At 37.5% G+C, this 22,055-nt stretch overlaps 1 protein-coding gene and 1 long non-coding RNA gene across 23 annotated transcripts in view; one reads left to right on the top strand and one right to left on the bottom strand.

Moving 5' to 3' along the window:
* The first annotated feature begins 2,684 nt into the window (after nucleotides 1-2,684).
* Nucleotides 2,685-21,102, top strand: LOC107315980 (uncharacterized). 2 transcript variants are annotated; one of them, XR_014948693.1, is made up of 3 exons: nucleotides 2,685-2,771; nucleotides 2,854-3,030; nucleotides 20,916-21,102. It is a non-coding gene; the product is annotated as an uncharacterized LOC107315980 (long non-coding RNA). The 2 variants fall into 2 exon arrangements; XR_014948694.1 differs by lacking the exons at nucleotides 2,685-2,771; nucleotides 2,854-3,030 and adding an exon at nucleotides 19,529-19,622.
* Nucleotides 7,226-22,055, bottom strand: part of CPEB3 (cytoplasmic polyadenylation element binding protein 3) — a 114,691-nt gene continuing 99,861 nt past the window's right edge. For 19 of the 21 annotated variants that reach the window (XM_015866936.3, XM_032445424.2, XM_085554543.1 and 16 more), the window contains 4 exons: nucleotides 19,469-19,587; nucleotides 18,062-18,176; nucleotides 15,809-15,990; nucleotides 9,191-12,980 (listed from right to left, as the gene is read on the bottom strand). In XM_015866936.3, coding sequence (XP_015722422.2) covers nucleotides 12,753-12,980; nucleotides 15,809-15,990; nucleotides 18,062-18,176; nucleotides 19,469-19,587 — 644 coding nt within the window. In that variant the 3' untranslated portion in view covers nucleotides 9,191-12,752. Of the gene's footprint in view, nucleotides 12,981-15,808; nucleotides 15,991-18,061; nucleotides 18,177-19,468; nucleotides 19,588-22,055 lie in introns of all 21 variants that reach the window. The other 2 variants (XM_085554545.1, XR_014948689.1) reach the window with 2 other exon arrangements.

Genomic DNA, 22,055 nt, shown 5'->3' with positions numbered 1-22,055 from the left:
GACAAGCACATCCACAGATACAGAAATAAAGTTAAAGAGCTGCTTACCTTCAGAAAGGCTCAGGTAGGCAGGGATCTCCAGCAAGATACCTATACCTCCACTGCCAACCCTTACATGAGGTCTGGGAAGGGGTGCATCCTACTCCGTGGTTTCTGGTCACTCAGGTATGCATGCACCTGAGCTCCCCTGGGTTGGCCCTGCCTTCCCACCAGGTGCTCAATCATTGCTTAAAGACATCATTTACCATTTCTGCTACACTCTGCAAGTGTGACTTCAAGAAAAAATCTAAAGCCTTTTCCTTGTTTCTACACGCTACCCACATCCTCACTCATCCCAAATTATCAAACATCCAGGAACACTTGCAGCTGTTCATCCTTGGTGCTTCCATCTTGCAAATACCATCACTCACAAAACACAACTTCATCAACCAAACTGCAAGCACTAAGGTGCTATTTCCTGCTCATTTTGGGGCCTGCAATACCTTTATCGGTATGGGTAAACATTAAGTCTGAATACTACCCATACTCAATTCAAGAGCATTCTCTTTACAATGGACTGCGCAGAGAAGCACTGCGCACAGCAGGCAAACTAACAGTCACTCCCTGCTCACCAGTGTTTGCCACTGTTTGGAACGAATGTAATATTCCCCCCCTAGGTTTCTGATCAGTTACATTATCAGTTCATTTGTGAGCCAGAAAGCACAATGTGGCACAGAGCTCCAAGCTGGTACTTCTGCTTTCTTTGCTGCCCTTGTAAAAGCTACAAGATACGATCAGCATTTCAGGCTCTACACAGCTGGTACAGTCAGCAGCAGCTAATTGCTGTTTATAAAATGCAGAACTGTGTGTTCCTGCAGCTACAAGTTACATCACTCTTTGGCTGTGCCTGTTATTTATCAAGGCAACAAATAAAGAACAAACACCCAAAACCACACCGTGATACTTTATATGGGCTTGTATGGGTCAGGGAGCAGCGAGGAGGAGCAAGGGTCTCAAGACGTGGTTGCCATCACCTTACCTCTGGGAACCTTCTGCTTCAGCCTTCCCACCTAAGCAGCGACCAGATGGGCGAACAGATACACTTAGCGGGCAGATGGCTGCAAATGCCCAAAATAATGATAATAATAATAAAAGAACTGCGAAAGGCCTCGACACCACGAGCAGGCCCGCTTCCCGCCGCTCCCTGCGGCTCTGAGGAGGCCGGGCAGGCGCGAGGGCGGCACGGGGCCGTTGGGCGGCACGCGCCTTTCCCGCCCAGCCCTGAAGGAGCCCCTCCTCAGAGCGGCCCCCGCGCGGCGGTTTGAATAATGGCACTTAAAGCTGTTCAAAAGAACCAAGAAACACCGAGATCTCTCTATGACTAGAACAGTTCCACACCTTATAATATCCACTAGAATGTTTTGTAGTACAGACAGAAGTTGTCTTACACTGCTGGCACGAACTTCTGCTGTTTCCCCACAGCCCAACCCATTCCTCTACCAGAATCTGACATCAGTTTTAAAATGAAGCAAAATGTTAGACCTTGAGTTTTCAGAGTTTTCTTTGTCAGTCTGAGGAACAGAAACATAACTGGATGTTGTCCCTCATGTCTTTGCTTCTAATTTCTCCTTATTGTTTGAGGAAACCTCGACCTTGTGCTAATGGAAGCTCCCAGCTGCTGGGGAACTTACATCTCCTGTGGCAGGTGTTAATTGTGGAGAGACTAACGAGCAGATCCACTGCAGCTCCTTTTTCTGTGTGTTGGTAAGTGGTAGCACAGTAAGGACTCAAATTATAACATGTTGTGTTTTCAGAGATGTGTTGAAAATGCCAACCCAATAATTACAATTTCTAAAGTAGTCCATGTGTGCTGCTAGAGACATTCCACGTTTACTAAACGATGGGCTCCTGCAGTCTGACTTTCTGACATGAGTAGGAAAAAAAAATGAAGTAGGTGGATTCTGTTAAAATCAAACTTTGGAAGCTGGACAGGCTGAAACTGCATCCCAGGAGGAGGGGTTTGAGGTGATACAGTGATTGGCGGTACAGTTTTCAGCCTTCTATAATGAGGGGGAATAGAAAGTAGAAAAAACAGGGCTTGGGAAAAGCAGGTCTCTACAAGGATGAGTCCTGCAATTGTTCAGTTACTTTGGTCCCAGGAACAAGTATACAGGTAGTATACTTTACTCAAAACAGTAGTGCCCTGCTATATGTCATCCTCAGCTTATTAAAAAACAAAGAACAATAAAAAACTTGATGTGAGATTTCAGAATCCATTGGGAGTTAAGGCAGATAACCAGGTTACTGAGTTCTAATTCAATATACAGCTTGATCCCTCACCAAGCACAACTTGTTTTCTAGACACATAATAGTAACTTTCTTGTACGCCTCTTTTCGTTTCTGAGCACTCTGGTGCTTCATTTCACCTGAGCTAAAGCTGAATTCAGAAAGAAGTGCTACTGTTATAATACAAACTGTAATGTATAATAATGCATAATATATAATAATGCATATAAAAATAATTATCTACATTTACTTTAAAAATCTATTATTGATTTTCTAGTGGATACAGAAACAATGCGAACAGAAAGGCTATTGTTATCCCCAAATGACATCACTTGATTCTGTCAGGCTTCTTTTCATTCTAAATGGAGAATATCCCTATTATTTCACAAGCATGACAGCATCAATCCTACAGGGTTGAAGAAATGATAATGCACTCTTAAGACCATTTGGCCTACTGGAAAGCTCCTGTAAAAGCTCTTTTTCTAAGAATAAAGCCAATTAAGAAAAGTAAATGCGGGAGTTGGAGTTGCATCCTTTAGAATTATTTCATCAACTGCACCTCTAAGAAAAGTTTGTTGTCATTTTTCAGATGGAGTGGTTGGATCAGAGCAACTTGAAGAACAGGAACAATCCAGCAGTGACCTAATCAAATATATACCCCAGGTCTTGGGCAGATGAAAGGAAGCGCAGAGACTTGAGCAGTCTTCTGCATCACTGGACCCAGACCAGCCCCACTATAAAACCTCATGTGAGCAGCAAACTGAAGGTAAAGTCTCTTTGAGAGTACTACCAGTAGGGGAGATTGTCTGTAACAGCTCTAATAACAGCAGCATGATGAAGAGGCAGACAAAGGGGATACTGTTATTCGTGCTTTATTTGATTCAAACAATGCATTTTAATCTGCCTGCCAGAAATCAAGCCTGACTGAGTCATAACTGTTGTGAGCTTGGATGTCTGAATTGTTCCTCATGTCTGAGTTAGCCTTTTCTTCCTGTTTCAGCCAATCTGATTTGCAGTCCAAAGGGATTTGTAGTGTTAACATAAGTACACTGAATAGGTTTGGACTAATTCAGTCTGAGTTGAAAATGAGTGTGTATGTAATGGGATATTTCTGAGAAGAACCCTCCTGTATTGTGCACTTCTGAGTACAAGGTTTGTTTGAATGCTGCCATAGTCTTAATTGAACATCATAGCCATGTCTTTGAAGCACTGATCTAATAAAATCTAACACTGAGGACAGGGAGCCAGCTAAATGTGAAACAAGCACAACCGCTCTGGCCAGCCCAGTCTCTCCAATAAAGATCAGGCTTTCAACCTCAGTCCTTTAGCAGTGGGAAAGAACCAATATTTTAAAAGTCCTCATTGTTGTCTAGTGTCAGAATTAATAGACACCAGTAAATGTTCTCTACAGTGGAAACAGAGGTAGGAACTGATTGTGCTGATTTAGGTTTTTTTGGTTTTGTTTTTGTTTTTGTTTTGGTTTGGTTTAAACAAAACCAAAACCCAACAGTGATCCTGCATGGTCTTAGAGGAGTCTCTTTTATTTTCAGTCCTTTCATTCCTCTTACATGACATGTTTGGTTTGTCTAACTAAACTGAAAGCACTTCAGGGTATGATCTGTGTCTGTGTTCTATATAATTCCAGGCCAACAGAGCTCTACTTTGCACTGGGGTCTTTATACAATGATAAAACTTAACTATTTTCAATAACAATTAACAACACAGGCTTTGAGTGGGAAGTTATAGCCTGGCCTGAGAAGAAGAAATTCTAACTGCTCTTCCCTATCTGCTAATTAATATCCTCCTGAAAAGCAAGGAACTAAAGTTTTTGCAAACATTATAAATGTTCAAAATGTTTGCACAGTTCGGGCAGACTGTGAAGCACATAGATAGCAAGCAGTTCAGTTACATCTATTTGAAAATCAGATCAGCTTTATAAATACCTATGTGCTTCAACAGAACCACAGGGCTTGGTACACACTAGGTTACTGATTCTTTGACCTAGCTATGCCAGAGCAAGCCATTGGCCTCAGTTTGGCATGTGGCTCTGGGTCGCACCAGGCAATGCAGCCTGATAGTGCCCTCTTCTTTCCTCAGCTGTGCAGTCCTGCGGTTAAGCTTTCTGTTCACTCTTCAGAGTTAAATCAGGGTGATCTGAAGGGAGAGGTGAAAGGGTCCAGGGCATGGCTGGGACTCTGCTCATGGGGAGACTGACAGGTGACACCAGTTGCCTTCTGATACCTCAGAAAGGAGATAGTGTTCTTTAGATCCAGAAAGAAGTAGCGTCTTCACTGATCACCTTGTCCCATTGCCAGGATGAATCTATAACTAGTGAATGGCTTAGTAATAGGAGTTGCAGAAGGGCCCTGGGACTCCAAGCAGGTGTTACAGCTGGTGATGACAGGCTGTCTGTGAGAACAGCATGTGTGCTGGAGATAGCCAGGGAGAACTGCTTTTAGCAGGAGCTGGGCAGCTCACTGTCACATGGGCACCAGCTCAGCAGTACAGCCTGAGCTCTGGGCCAGACTTTTCTGAACTTCCAAATTGAAGCATATTGACTGCCTTTCCTGGATGTCTTCTCACAGCTCCATTTCCCATCAAATGGGAGAACAAAACCCTCCAGATTTCCTAATCTGACAATGCATTTGAGACTGGCCTAAAATTGGGCAAAGATTCAGTTTGAACACTTGATATGAAGTGTTCTCTTCTTGCTAGTGCTATTTCTGTTACACTCTTCCTTCAGAGCGTGATTTAAGAGGACTCCATGATAGAAAGGCACTGCCACTTGCTGACTCTGCAGTAGCTTCTGCGGCATTATGAATGCAGCTTAATTCTCCTGTGAAAAGAATGCACAAAACCAATCCCCATGAACTCTTCACACTTGATAGGAACACAAGTGGAGAGGTTGATTCATAATTGTTAAGAAATTGGGATTAAAAGCAGGCAGGCTTAGCCCAAACTGTTTTGCACAGAGGCTGTCACTGCAGCTTATAATATACAACTTAATTACTAGTGAACATCATTTCTGCAAGTGAAAGCAGTTTCCAGAGCAGAAAAGCTGCTATAAATATAGTTCTAAATTACATTCAAATACAGGAGTTTAAATACTGTGTAAAAGAGCAAAAGGAGAAAGTCATGTAGTGCTGTCCTATTTTTGGCATCACTTCTCAATAGCAATTGTCACCTACCAGATCTCATGTATCATCCAGAAACAAGAAGTGAGGAAAAAGACAGAAGCTTTTTTCTTTCAAGCTCTCTTTATGATGGGAATCATTGTCTGTCTTCAGCAATGGCATCTTTGGTTCAGGGCATACAGATTTATGCTTCTATAAACAGTCCTATTTTATATTTTAGATACTGTGTTACCAAAAGGCAAAACTGCAGGAAACTCATCTTTGCCCTTACTCCTTATTCTTTATACATGCTGTACAGTGGAGCTCAGGCTCATAGTATGGTTATGAATGGTGGCTGGTGTTTGTTTGTTTTCATTCTGGCTACTTGGTCTATATTAAACTTTTTTTCATGATAGTAACTGAAAAGTCAAGGTCACAAAGTATTTATTGCCTTGTCTGAGTCCAATGCTATCAACTGAAGAAGGAAAACTGACAGTATCAGTACCTCACAAGTAGCATGGGGTGTCCTATTAGAAATGCAGCGATGAAGGGTTGGGAATTATGGAATTTAGCAGTATTACTTTTATGTAAAAAGTTTCAGAGAGGCTGCTGTGCATCTTCCAGCAATTTTCTCTGTAGTAGAGAATGGGAATAAAACTGAACTCAGTTTTGTCCAGAAGAATTTGGAGTGCACTGCTTACATAGGAACTCTACAGCTGGAGCTTAAAACGCATTAACTGGAAGCTATTTGTAAGAGCTTCCTTCTCAAATTTAAGTCTGAAGTAACCAGAAGTCAACAGGGTTTCATACATTATTTACTACTGGAATTCCTATTACAGATCACTGTCTTCTAAAACCACTTCTGGAAGAGCAGTCAGTAGACTGTTGACCTTAGAGCTGAACACATTCACTGCCTGTTTAAAAGGAAGTCAGTGCCTAAACATTGTTTTCTCTCTGGCATCCAAGCTTTGTGCTTTCATGCATGTAAGCTACTGCACGTGGTAATGTTAGGATAAAATGGCATAGCGCAAAGTCACAAAGCTCTGCACACTGAGGGAGTGTGCGCAATACTCGGTTGGCATACACAACCTCATCAGCTTTTCATATACTTTCCAAATGGGCATTTAATTTCTAGCATTGGAGTTAGTCTAATTTCTGTTACTGATAGTTCCAGCAGGCTGTGTTTTAGTACAGACATGAAAGAAAGCAGCGATATAAAACATGCACAATTCACATGGTATTTCCCCTCACCCAACATAGCAGAAGTCACAGTTTTTTCATGGAAGCATTCTGTGTTGTTCCAAACAGCTCTATTGCTGAGTACTGATCGTCTCCTGTTCTTAGCACAGAAACCATTAACAACTAATATTGTAGTACTTTTATCTCTCTCTTTTAGTTAATCGATCTGTCCAATGTTTAGCTTGCAGCCTTCATTAAGCTGCCAATTAGAAAGCACTACATAAGTTAAGTGGCAACTGTTACATTCAGAGAAAGTAACTGAAAAAGCACTTGATACTGTATTTGGTAGGAAAAAACTACATTCTCAGAAATATTTCTATACTGTATGTTGTCGTATTTTCCTTCAACTTAACATAATAAACTTAGCTTAATAAGTTCTTAAAGGTGACTTTTCCATTTTAGAAGAAAATTTAAGTGGACAATGTACTCACAAAGTAATTGGGAAAGATGGTTTGTGTGCAAACAATTACGGTGTGTATGTGCTGAGCCTTATCTGGTATAAAGTTGTACAATAGACAGAGGATTTGGCGTTTTTTTGTAGCTCGCTTGCATTCCCCTCATACATACCCCAAGATTTCCTTAGCATGTGCAAAGGATGACAAGTGTCAGTACTTCATACAACTATATTTAATAAGTTATTACAGAAAAAAATAAAGTCCAAACTACAAAGTTTAAGCAGTTGTAAGCAATAGCAGCATTAAGCTCCATGTTTAGTCACAGTACTGCAGTTCCATACAAGCATTAGTCCAAGCCAAAAAGGAAGAAGCCTTGTTAGAATTACTAGCAAAAACAATCTAAGAGAACATGTAATAAAAGATACAGTACATTTAAAATTAGTTGAAAAACAAGTACAGAGATCTTAGCTGTGAATGCGCTAAAAGTTATGTCCATTACTTTGACAGTAAAAGTACAAATATCTAATACTTGATACCCCAACAGAACTACATCCAGGAAAAAAACTTCTGAAAGGAAATAAACAAAATGACCTCTTATTAGCACCCTCATTTTTCACGTACTGCTAAACGTTTTCTCATTAATATTTGAGTGTACCAGAATTATGTGAGCAATGTGATTTCTGACCAGCTACCCATTGGGGGTATAGACAGTAGTGTCACTAACATGAATATAAAATACTCTGTGGTATGACTGAACACTATAGCAGCAGAGATAAGAAGTTTGTTTAAAAAAAGAAAGAGAGAGAAAAGGAAGGAAAAGAAAAAGGGTTTAACTGACATCATACAAACTAGCGTAAAAGCAACTACATACAAGCCAGATTAAACAAAAGAGACGTTTCTACATATCTGTGACTAATCTTTCACTCATACCTTGCAAGTAGAGATGTCACAATACTGAAATATTAACATGGGAGCTTTTCCCAGTTAAGCGCCATTCTTTTTTTTTTTTCTTTTTTTCTTTTTTTTTTTTTAAACTACTCTAACAGTGAAATCAGCAAAGTTATTTGCTAACTGCATATTTGCAATACAATTTGTTTTAGCCCATGCCTTGCTAGCAGGCTATAAAATACAAGCATGTAGGCAGAAATATAAGCATAAACTTTGTACCACTTAGCAGGAATTATTTATTCCCTCTTCATTCCTTAATCTCCTTTGTTTTCAATTTGTGTACATTCCAACCAGTAGTACCTAATTTGAGTCTAAATTTTACTTCACTATTTGATCTAGTCTATACATTACTTACAGAACTGAACACACAGAGGATACACAACAGGCCAACTCTGGACACGTTTCTTTCCACAAGTTACAGATGAGCCACTCTAACACTGGCATAAGTTGGTCTAAAAGGCCATCTATAACTTGGAGTAGTTGTTTTGTCCAGAGAATGTCACTGTATGCCCTGTTTACGCAACACCAGTTTCAGTCTGGATTTATTTAGGTGACAGAACAGTCACTGGCATTAGGAAGGGGTTTCTCCTGGCTGCATAGGAAACAAAAGGTGATGTAAATGAAGGTGAAGTTTTGATGTTGCATTTGGTATTGCCAACACAACAGAAAAAAAAAAAGGACAAAAACACAGGAGAGTCCGAGAAGAACAGAGAAAGACAAAGAAGCTGAACTAATGTTCAGACATGGTGGCAATATGGTTTACTGCATTGCTACCAGGAAATGGACGTACATTATTCTGTATTAACTAGGCAGCTACCAACACTGTGTGGTAACTTCATTAGAAAATGATGTGGGTACCTACAGTCTGCTCCATGCTGCCACTGATAAATATATGCAAGAAGGAAGTTGTGCAGGAAAGGGTCATTTTAGTTCATAAATAACTAACTAACAGGGTGGCAAAAATACAATGAAGAATATATATTTTAGAGATTCAGTCTAAGACTATCAAAAGAGTTTTGGAAAGTTAATGACAAGAACAGTAATGGAGCATTACGCTGAATGGGCAGGGTCAAAACCCCATCATTTCAGTAGATTTAGTTAACTGTAACAGCAGTCGTATTGAATCAACACTGGTGGTGTATAAATCTAGACAGCGAACTGGTACTGTGACATCCCTATTATCTCCCTAAATCATTTTGATAAAGGAAAAGGCTTTTCAAAATATCACATCTTTTCTGCTTCATTCTGTCATTTTATTGCCCAATTCTTTGTTACAATTTTCCAATCGCTTTACATAACCAACCGTTTCATCATTGCCACACTATTGTAAACCACATCAGCAAGTTAATACATAAAGCTTTGCATTTCAAAAAACTAGACACTTTAGTAACAATATTACAAAGATTTTAGCTTCAAAAATAACTGAAAATGAAAAAAAATAAACTTTTAAAGAATTAGCATCATAAAATTAATTTATTCCAAGTAAAAATACAAAATAATATTAATGACATTGACCAGATATGAAAGTCTCTCCCAGAAACAACTATATTAATGGTTGAGAAAGCACTCCTTAAAGAAAATACGAAATAAAAATGAAAAATATGTAAATATGTTTAATTTTTTTCTTAGCAAAAAATCTTTCTAAAAATAACAATGAAAATTTGTCTCAGTACAAAGGCTACATTACTATTGAAAAAATACCAGCATGAAGAAAAGGTACATATTTGACAGTAGAAAAATGATTTTAGTGAATCACAATGTCTAAAGTCTGCAATGAAAATAAATCTGCAATAAAGATTTATGCCTTTTTTCTTTTCATTTTTCTTTTTTTTTTTTTTATACAAACAGTACAAACAGTATTGCACATAACAACAAATAGTCGAGGTTAGGTTAGCCTTCAAAAAATCGACTAGTTCAAGTCTCACATCAGAAAAGGCCACAATAGGACCTGTTGTACCCAGGGGCTTCTTAGTCAAGTTGCAGTTCAGAACTCCATATTTTAAAAAATAACTTTTTTTTTTTTTGAAGGACCCTCTTTTAATAATAACATATTAACAACTCAGGGGCACATTCATTTACAAAACAAAAGGGAGCATGTTATAATTTAATAAACTAAAAAAAGTTCTCTTTAAAAAAATACAAACAGAAGAACTCTCACAATTCTGGTCAGTCGTGCATAATCACACTTGATTATAAATATACAAATTAAGGGAAAATATTTTTTTCCACCTTCTATTCACAACTTTCAGCACCAAATGGAGTTTGTTTACAGCTGTTTTTCACGATAATTTTGTTTTTAATTTAACCCAACGTTACGCTGTACTGTACATCTTCCAGCTTCTCTCTTTCTCTCACTCTTTCTCTCTCTCACTCTATCACACTCTCTGGGGGTTTGTTTGTACATGAAAGAGGGGTATTTCTTCAAAAAGGTTTGCTTCGTTCACATCATTAGGTAGATTTCTGTAGGTTAGCTATGATCTTTAATATTACAGTTATAAAGCTCTAACTTCTTCATTTTCAAAACAACTCAAATAAGCATGAAAAAAATAAAGTTACCCATCTGTTAAATCATTTTTCTTGCAGAATTAAATTAATATATATTTTTCTGAATAAACTTACTTAGAAAATATCATTTTCTTTCCTATATTTCAAAATTGAGGTATTGCAAAAGATCATGTCAGTCAGAAAGCATGCCTTTTTCTTTAAAAAAAATCATCAGCCGACTGTTGAAAACTGTCTAGATACAAAAAGTAGTGCATAACAAAATGTCTTGTACAGATGAAAAAAACAACAGAAAAGACACCTGGGCTGGGAAAAGCAATATCACAAAAATGCCCAGAAGGAACCTCAAAAGGGATAATTAGAATTAGCATCTTAAACCAGTAAAAAACTATTTTTTCTTTTTTTTTTCTTCAAAAACAGAAAAGTTCCTTTCAAAGCCAATACTTGCAACTAAACACTGGGAAAAACAGCTCACTAAATTAGACACAAACGAGGACATCACGACAAACAAAACCCAGAACATTTAAATCTACTGTGCGGTGTCATATCCAGTCAGATTGTCCCCAGAACTGCAAAAACAAAGGAAAAAATAAAAGAAAAGAATAGTGTACACATTCTCACAATCATTAGTTTACCGAGTGTGTTTATATTTATATGCTATCTGCAGCCCCATAGTTCATGCTAAAAAAATGTCCACTGTGTTAGCAGGTCTTAATTGTGTTCAAGCTTCACAGGATACATCCAGGGATTAGAGAGATAACGCCACATCCACAGAGCAGACATTTCATGTTACTTTTATACGCAGACATTTCTTTAGCACCACTTCTTTTTCTAACTTTCTTAAATGTGCCTAGTTTATTAGTTTGACAGACTATCTAATTGGTAGTGTATGTATGCTAGTATGAGCTCTTTGGTTTTCTGGACAAAGTCTGCAACTACATAACTGGTGCAAGCGTTAGGAGAGAGATTGTAACTAAGAGCTCATTTCTGTTTATGTACCTGTTATGAACTGTCAAGAGTGTGTTAATGTCGGATACAGAGGCTTTAACAGTTAAGTTTGATCACAGTACTAGACATAATCACCTTACTATATAAAATAAATTGCACGATATATAACAGAGCACCGCAAAGTACTTCATCTACCATCCACAAATTTGTTTTATGAATATCCTACAGCTAGTTTTTATATTTCTTGTAGTATAGGTCATTCTGTAATGGGCTGATCCTAATTTCAGAAGCATTACATTTACTGAGGCATGCCTTCCTCCAGTCAGTAATCAATTTTTTCTCTTTGTTACTCAATATTTTGTCACCTAAGTAGACTCATAATTTGTGCATTGTGGGCAGGTTTTATATTAGACATATATAAAATTTATTGCATGCAGCAACCTGATTAAGTAAACATGCAGTCAAAAAATATTGACCTTCCTTGGAAGCTTTTCTGTATGCTATACTGATCTCCTTTCAGCAGCCATCACTATTTTAATCACATATTCACTTTTTAATTGATACCCTAGCCTGAATAGAGTATTATGGTATTAGTAATACCATTTTAATAGCAGCAAAAGCTATTGCAGCATACATTTACATAACACTAAAAGACCTAACAAAACAACAACAACAAAAAAAAGAAAAAAAAAAAAAGAAAAAAAGAAAAACCCTCAGCAAAACAAAAGAAAAAAAAAAAGTCTGATCCAGCTTATGAGGTATCATCCTTACAAGTCAAAAATGGAGAGCAACTAAAGGCTTATTTTCTTTAAGGGTTATTACTACTCTAAATGACCCAAACTAACGATTGCGGAATATCTGTTTAAGTTTTTGCTACATCTGCCACCTACTTGTGAATATTACCTTTGGTAAGTCATCTGCTAGGGGCAAGTCTACATTTCTGAAAATAAGTGCATGCTCCAGTTTAAAAATAAAAATAACTATAATTATAATAAAAAAATCTTCATCACATACACATCAACCCAGTGAAGGCTGATGAGAATGGCAGTCTACATAATGTCACTAGTGACAAGTCTTGTGTAGGAAATTAAGGTACCAAGCAGATGTTTGTGTGAATCAAAGTGCAAAATCAGTACAGTTACACTCTGCCGGTTTGTATTATACTGGACACTGAGTTCAGTAATGTGACTGTAAATAATAATAATAGTAATAAAAAGACCCATATCTTCATTAAAGTCGAGGACGAATGCACAAATTTCCAGAACACTAAGCCCTGAGGCAGCGCTCTCTTTTTCCCTCGATTTTATCTACTCCAGTACTTGTTGCTGGGGGAGGCCTGGGGTTCAGCTCCAGCGGAACGGCACGTGGCGGGGTCGGTCACCTCCCTCCTTTACCAGTGGTTTGTGGAACTCTCGCCCAGCACGAGAGTGTATGCTTGCCCAGCAGTATTCACAGTAATACTGCAAACAGGTAACGTTGGCACAAAAGAATGGAGCAAATTTTCCACCACAGCGAGTGCCTTGGCATTCATCACACATCTGATCATCCAGCACATATGGCTTCACTTCCACCTGCATCGAGAGAGAGAAATAACTGTAAGTAGATTACACAGTTTTGCTAAGTATGAATAGAAGGAACATTTTTTAATTTTTTTTTAAATTCTTTTGACTCTGTAGAAGGCTTCAAACTGATGCTGCATTAACCCAAAGGGCTCAGCAGGTAGATTTCCATGCCAACCAGATTGCTTGTCAGAAAATCTCAAGGAGCACCATACTTAGATAGCGAGACAACATTCCTTAGAAAAGGACTCAGATCAAAGTATGGCAAAAATAGTGCCCCGAGGATTTTGCAGCTGGGAAGCTTCCAGCAGTGAATACAGTTGTTACAAGGGCAGAGCAAGAGAGAGCTGCACATATGAAGGAAACTGACTGAGGAAAACAAACCTGTGTTTCCAAACTTCAGAGTTGAGAGTCTGTTGAGCTCCAGAGGTGGGTTATTGGGTTTTTTTTGGTGTTGGTTGCTTTTTGTGAACTGCAAAAATGCAGGACCAAACTAACTGATGGAGAAATGATTCACATTAAACAAAATTAAATGCACCAGTGTTAAACACCCTGCTTTATGCTTGCAAAAATCACTAACTTTTGTGTTTAGCTCTAGAAATGTGGTTAGATTTCGAAGTTGTAACTGTGGCCTTGCAATCAATACCAAATAGGCTGGAGCAGTGGACTACTGTCCTTGTCTCAGCTGTAAACATCCAAGGACAGGGATGTTGTTGTTGTTGTCTTGAAGAGCACCTGTGCCAACCACAGCAGTACTTGGTGTGTGACCAGGCAGTGCCATAATGCTACTACAGGAGCTGACAGCATGCAAGTTCTCTCCTGTTTCTGTTCCTCTGAATCATGGCATTTAAATGTAAATAACATTTCAATTGACTGTTTATTTCTTCTGGAGAAGTCAGTAGTTTGTGGGTGTGTAATACGTTGCTGTGATACTATTTATAACGTGTTTAAGTTCAGTTAGCTACATTTAAAAAAGACTTAGAAAAAGATGAGATATGCATACTGAGTAAATAGTTTTGCTGTAACAAAGTCTGTTTACTGCATGGAAAAACTGACCACAGTAACTACTCTTGAAGGATTACAATATTAGACACAGAACAAAGCAGTAAGCTGAAAAACAAGAAACTTGCACAAAAATATTTACGGTGAATTTTACTTCTATTTGTCAACAAATGCTACTTATTTGAAGTAAAGTTTATATGGCAAGTGATATCTATGGTTTATGGTACTGATAGAACAGTTGTGTCTTCTTTAATTACACCATGCTGCTGGTATGACACTGAAGATGTCTGCATCTCAGATACTGTGCCATTGTCTCAAATGAAATTGGAACAAAGTGGGTTCAATGTCCAGCATATCTCTAGATCTCCATCTACTCACATTTCTAAAATGTGACTCATGAAGTTCTGAAATAGACTCTCACTTCCTGTTTCCATTACTAGTGAAATAGTTTTAAGAATGGGTACAGTACAATTAAGAGATTTCAATCTATTGAATATAAAACTTTGAGGACAGAATTAAGTGAATTCCTGCTTCTTTAAACTCATGGTCAGACCTACATTAAAAACATATAAAAGACAATGAAGTAAGCTTAAATTCTCAGTCAACCATCTGGGATGAATACTGGTTGTTGGAAACAATTATCAACTAGTATCAGTTGTGGATGTGTCTTAAAAGCTTAGGAAAAGAACAGGTTTTCAGGCACAAGTGATACATAAACCTTAAAGGATTTGACCCTCCCAAATTCATTTTGTTAGGCTCCCAGGAGAAACTGTAAGAATTCAGCAAACAATGAAGATTAAGGAACAGCTTCATCTTAGATAAAATCACAACATGCAGTAGCAACACAGAAATAGTTTGAGGAGATGTAACCGTGAGCTCATCTCATCTGACAGCAACAAAAAACAGTCCATGTTTTTAAACAGAAACTAAAACCAGTTTGGACTGTGCTCTGCAGGTGTGTTTTTAACTACACATTGCATATGATGGACATTCTCACTACCCATCAAGCTGATTCTTAATAACCAATTCATAATAGATTAGGTAGAAAAACAGCCATCCTTATTGTTCTACATACCAGCACTGCATGTTATGTGTTCTTCTGAATAATTTTAAATGCTAAGTCTTCAAAAGCTTGAGTGCTATTTGTGTGTGTAATTAAGAGATGAAAAAGTCTGAAGATATACAATCTGGAAATTAAGTAAAGTTCTGACAATGTCTTCAACTCAGAATTTAGTAATTAGTAATTTCATCCCCTACTTGGAAAACCCTTACAGCCCATAGACTGAGGAAAAAAAAGGCAGCAACACCTCATTTTTTCCCCGTCCCATTTACTCATCAAGCATTTTTTGGCATCTCATTTTGGTTAACACCCAATATTTTGAGGTCATCATTGCCTATGATTCCTACAGTAGTACCTGCATTGGGGAATTTTAAGGCTAGGCATACACTGTGGAGAGAAAAAGCTGCCGAACTGCAGAACAGCCATAAACGATACAAGTAGCCAGAAGCCACATTGATAGCCAGAAATAAAACGTGTTGATGCATAACAAGGAAACAACAAAAGCTCAAAAGAAGGTGGGTTAATTCAACAGTGCTTGACCTTTAGAAGTCAAAACAAAAAGATGAGACTAAACTGAGTTTACCACCAACTATTTTCTTGTTTCAGTGTTAAAATTGTTACTTGTGATGTTTAAAGTCTACTTTTTGTACTATAAACAATTAAAAATTATACACTGTAGAACAGAAGTTATTGTTCTCTAACACAGTATTAGTGTAAGGATGTTTTTAACCTCTGTGCAGTTTTATTAGTAACAATCATTTCATACCATTTTACTTACCCGTTTATCAATGTCATTGTGTTGGAGCTGGACAAAGCGAGCACTGATAGCAGCAATATAGCTCTGCTGATTAGAGAAAGCCACTCTGCCAGCACCTTTTGGATACTTCAACTCTGGGTCTGTATCAATGCCAGCATAGCAGACACCTCCATATAAACGGTCCATAATCATTGCCAATTCAACTGCAAGAAGGCAATTTAAAAATATGGATTCAACATAAATGGTTTGCTGGATTCAAAAGTAGCGGTATTTGCCTTAGTGAGCCTGTATTCCAACGTCTAAAATAGCAAACCTACACACTGGTTTTAAACAGCTTGAAACAACTGAATAGAAATTACAGTAAAATATAAAGGAAAGGAAAAACAGACAAAGTGAAACTTGCTGTGATTGAACTGCAGAAAGAACACACCTTGCTAGAACAGGTATCAGTTCAACTTTACTCAAACTTATCATACAACAAATTGAAACCGCAATGTCTGAGATTAAGTACTCAGGGTTTATCCTAGTGGCAGCAAGGCTTGTTAACACTACTTTAAATATATGGTCACTTAAATTTACTCCTTTACTTGGAATCTGCTATTTTAGCCTGCATGTTAGGAGTCTGAAAAGAAGTTAAAGGAAGCATTTCATATATTAAACAAAATTTGGTGCAACACCAAAAGTTGTATTTAACACATGCCAACATGTCAAGTGAACTTTAATTTGATACTTTTCTAGAATACTAACTTGATTTTGGGCCTTTGAAAGTGGTTTGATGTTTTTCCTACACAAACAACTCAAAAGGAAGCTATGGATATCACTCAGAAGACAGTGTGAGTGAATGGCTAAGGAAACATGCAGAAAGAAGGGGAAGATAAAGAACTGAAGGAAATGGAGAAGAGGCATGTAAAGTGTGCAAAGGCGTATGGTTGCTGAGCCATTTTCTCTCTATAAGCTGATAGTGAAAGAAATCTGATGAAGAACAAACTGGCACTGGAATATGCCAAACCAGTGATTTTTTTTTTAATGCCAATGTATGAAAACCCCTTGACAGCAAGTTAAAATTAAGAGATCCAAGCTGAAAGGAAAAGGTTATTGTGTTTAAACCATTGAAATTCTCAAAAAACCTTGTTAACCACATATAGAATAGAGACAATTATTAAACTGAATATGTTCAATAATTTAACCATGTATTTGGATAAGCAAGTGTCACATTAAGGTAAGACCAAATGCTAATTTGTCCATTGCAACAAGCAAATTGTCTGACCCATTTCACCAAACTTATACTCCAAACAGGAAGGGAAAACTGCCTCCACAACACATAGACTAAAATATTCTTCGGCTTTCCTGCCATTTGTAACCATTATTTAGATAATGATCCCAGAAAGTAAGTCTGGAATAAACAAGAGGTCTTAAAAGCATTTTAAATAATTTCAGCAAGTTAATCTTGCCAACATACAGAGAATAGATATGGTTCCAGGACGAGGAGACCACACAGTGTTCAGACATCTTACATAAAGTGTCTGTATGAGACCTTGAAAGTTGCAAACAAGAAGAACTAGAAGCTGACTGCGTGCTCTGGAGAACGTAACTGTCTGTTTTCAAATGTAATGCATAAACAATCTATGAAAGGCCAAGTGACTTTCATGAGTTTTGTGAAGCGCTATAATTAGACATGAGGTGATGTTTAATTGTTATCATTTACATAATTAACCTCTCTTACAATTATGCCTTATTTTAAGATGGTGGGGAAAATGGGAGCTGCCAAGAAACCTGGGCTAGGAGAAATCTTCCTGAGAGCCATTACTGAGGATCTTGTATACAGTTTCCCAGAGAATTACAGATAAGACTGGGCTTGGAAGAAAGAGAAAGCAAGGATTTACAGTTGTATGGGCTAAGAGTGGGTCTGGAAAGTGGCCTTCAAAGGGCAGGGAAACTCATCTGCATCTCAGCAAGCAAATCAGGGTTAGGATTAAGATGGTGGATGTATACAGAATATCAGCCAATTTCTGTATATCGTACAAATTTGAGGAAAACTGTTTCTGTTTATTATCCAAATGAGTAATCTATTTAGAAGATTAAAAAAATCAGGTATTGTATTTTGTAGACAAAAATAAATTGACCGACTTAGAAAGTGAGCTATGATCTTAAGAAAATACAGGATATATTTTCTGCTCTATTTCTTCTACACATACTGTACATCTTTTCTTCTTTTAAAGTTTCCTGCTTAATCTCAAAATTCCATTATATGCCCTGCATTTCCCTTCTGCTCACCAGCTCGGAGGGGCCGCGGAACTCCTCCAACAAAAATAGTTTTCCTTGGGTCCAAAGGCTGAGACCCATCCATCACAAAGTCACTGTCACTTAGGTTCCAAGGTCGAATCTGCACCTGCAAAGGGAATTAGAGGTTATTTTCAGTTGAGGAAGTTGACAACTCAAAATAAAGTAAAAGTTACTAAATCATATTCTAATTAACAATGTAATTTTAATTTAGCAAAAGCAGTGAATCAGTGGTGCAAGCACTAAAATGCCAAGAATGTAGCTTATCCAAGTGCTTGAGAGGAAGTGGACAATTAATTTATCACCTCTAGAGGCCAGGCTTGAGTTAAATTTTTCATCATAGCAAACTCTCCTCCTTAATTCTTTCCCTGCCCCCAACTGCCATTTATAACAAGCAATATGAGAAAGGACTTCCAGAACATTTTATCACCTGTGTATAATTACAGGTGGAGTTTGGACATCACATTCAATGAACCACACATTTTTAAGTGCAGATAAATGGGAAGAGAGAAATTTCTGTGCTTGGATACAAAAAGAGTTTATTTTGAAATTGCAGTTGCTCACTTATGTTAAGCAGCTGAGAAGAAATCTTCAAACTATGCAGAAAGAAACTGCTCTGCAGTCCTTGGGAAATAAAGCTGCTCAAATCTGCTTAACTCCTTGTGTACATGCACACACTGACTGTGCTGAAATATTAGATTGTTCATTTATCTGTGTAAGCTTATTAAATAGTGTTTTAAGAAGGCAACATATTTTTATCTAGTTATATTTATTTGTAGTTTCCATCTAATCTGTATGTACCTACAGCCATGAAAAAGACTAGCTTTGAAGAGCATTAGAGATGTTAACAATAGAAACAAGATACCATATGTTCTGCCATAGCTTTCTGCATTACTTTTGTCTACTCTTCAGTTTATACACGGTAAATTGGCCTGACCTAAGTTATAGATGCCCTGGTTATTGCATTCAGGACAAATAATAATTAAGAACCATAACAGATTACAGGGGATATTTGAAACTACCTGGTATTTAATGGAGGGAAAGAAGAAGACGTAGTTAAATTTTTTCATTTCACTGCATAAAGCTTTCTTTCAAACAACACAGAGTGAAAATTGCTCATTCTAATTGTTTTATAACTAACATTGTAAAAGGATGCATACTCCTGTGAGATACCAGAAGTACCAAATATAAAAGTTAACTGAACATGACACTTATCAGAAAGAAGCAAACATTCAAACCGTGTTACACTGATACATAAAGTCAATTCAATGTAACATCAAGGGCAGCAGCAGGAAGTGGACAAGTCAATTAACAGTAAGCATTTATTTATTTATTTGACTGAAAAGAGTAACAGCACATGGGTCAGCGGCCAGCGTAGGTGCCATGGCATAAGCTACTTACTGGTTTATCCTTAATTGTGGGACTTGACACACACAGGTAAAGTTTCCCATCTTCTTCCAGACAGGCATCTATCAGAGCTTGTACAGAGCTTTCTTCCTGGAACAGCAGGAAGGCATAACCTTGGAGAGGATAAAGGCGGAAGAGAAAAGAACAGGTTAATTTATAAAACTTTTTTTTTTTTTTTTTTTTTAAAAAAAGCAACCCACCAAAAGAATAAAATATAAGAATGACACGTAACTCCAAGTTTATCGCCATAAATTTAAATTCACCTAATATGTCATACTCTCATCCTGTACTGATTTCAGAATGGAGAAGAGGATGCTTTCAGTAGATGCCCATGTCCATTTCTCTATTTAATGATTTGAGAGAGAATATAGGCTGGTAACCAAAGGGTTCTTCTTATCCTTATTATCCAGCCAATTGTTATGTGCTGGTATTGGTGCTTATAATCTCACAATGGGAGTATGGAATTTCTGCTTATTATATACAAAAAATAAATATTAAGGGGAAAAAAAGGTCAAAAAAGCATATAGATAAACAGATAAATAACCAGTTCAGGACAGAGATGCCAACACCATAAAAATATAAATGATGATTATTTAGTTATACTACACATTTGCTTTGTAAGTACAAATTATTTCTAAGCAAAATCACATGACTGTGCACCGTCAGATGAGATTTTACACCACTTACCTGGAACAAATTTGTACATTTTCGTAGGCATTTTAAAACTGTGAAGTCTGAAGCTATGAAACACCAAAAACACTCAAGAACAGTCATTCCAAAAGGAGGTTATCAGTACTTCACCTTACCAACCACAAACATGCTGTTAACAAGACACTGTGACACACTACAGTCAAGAGTTAATTTTAGCAAAGTACATCAAGAAATAAGACAAACTTCACACAGTACAAAGTAAATCTTTAGAGAGCTGCTCATTTAAACTCTGTGAGGATTTAAATCTGAAAGAAAAAAAAATAAAACTTACCTGAAAACAACAAACAAGAGTGAAAAAGAATGGCATTTGTTGCATTTTATGATGAGTCTTGCTGTTGTTATTTAAGTACAACAGATCAAAAGGAAGAATTAAGTCCAATAAACATTACTCCAAGTAATTCCAAATTTTAGGACTTAAAATTAGGCAGCCAACTAAGCGTGTATTGCATTCAATGCTCTTCTGAATGCAGCTATCAATAAAGCTTGCTTCAGTTTTAAAGATTTGGCCCAAGCAATCACATTTCACCACATCAGAAGTAAACTAACTCAGCACATGCCACAGTGAGCAGAAGCATTTAAAGATCAGCCGCTAGGCAGAATACAGCTGCCACTGAATAGGGCTTTCTATCGCGTATGCTCTTTTGCTCCATAATCAGCACAAATTGTTTTTGTCACTGACTGTGAACACACTGCTTTGACCTTTCTAATTTGGCACCTGCATGTCTTACAGGCTACATCTTTTCAAAAGATCTGCAGCAATTAGAAGCAGCTGGAGTTTAATGAAGCACTGCAAGACTTTATCTGCCTAAGACTCACCTAAGCACCCAGCCAATGGTACTCTGCATTTACATTATGACAGCTGTTGGTATAGCTTTACAGAGCCTGTTTGCTATTAAAATAGTTTTAACTTACCCTAACTTTGCAGTTTTGAGTGATATTATTTGGTACATCTGTTTAAATATATACTGCGAACTCTGATTTATTAGAAAATGACAAATGAATAAGACATTGCAAAAGCATTTTTCTCTATAGAGTATTATCTGCTAGATCTCCTCTTTCCCTATCATCTCTACTTCTGTGGGACTTCCGTATGACTGGTTGTTTTCAGAGGCATAACCAAAAGTGTTAGCAATAGAACTTCACTTATTTCAAACTGTTATAATCTTAAACCAGCAAAATATCTGAAGTTTCTTTAGCTCAAAGTCAAGATCAAAATTGATAAATGTGCTTTTGGCTCAATCCCTTAGCAAAAACATGGAAAACAGCTTGAAACACTTCTTTCTCCTACTGAACTTTCCCAAGGTATTCTGGACCACAGTAAAAAGTCACACCAGGAATAGTTGGAATTGACTGGTGTGTTTTTGGATACACTGAATTGCATGATCATAAAAATCTCAAGCTAGATACAATTAACCTAATTTTGGCCTCTTGATTACGAGGGCAGTGCAAATTAGTACAAATTCTGTTTTCTAACTTGAGGCCAGCACCAGCTGTGAATTTCAGTAGGTTAACAACTCATGGTTCTGGACCTCTGTGACTGGAACATGTTGGCTGGCCTGCTGAGGAGTCCCTGTAGGCTCTCTGAAGTCAGTCAGGTAAGGAGATTACAGCAGCAGTGTTATGTTAATCTAGAGAAGCAAACAGGCTGGACTGACAAAGTACATATGCACAGTGATCAGCATTACTGCAGAACTTGGTGACTGCACGGCTGTTCTGTGGACTTTGCGTACTCAGGATTAACAGAGATTACAGAGAAGTTAAAAATAACTAATATGGGCAAGAAAGACACTTGCCAAAATTGGAAGTATTTCTACTTATATTCTAGAAGTGCATAATGATTGCTAATACTGATGACTGAGCCTCCACATTA

The sequence above is a fragment of the Coturnix japonica genome, chromosome 8 (genome assembly GCF_054131305.1).
Source record: "Coturnix japonica strain WE chromosome 8, WE-NBRP24, whole genome shotgun sequence".
Classification (NCBI taxonomy): domain Eukaryota; kingdom Metazoa; phylum Chordata; class Aves; order Galliformes; family Phasianidae; genus Coturnix; species Coturnix japonica.
The sequence above is the reverse complement of the archived record's forward strand: the minus strand, read 5'-3'. Positions and strand labels throughout refer to the sequence as shown.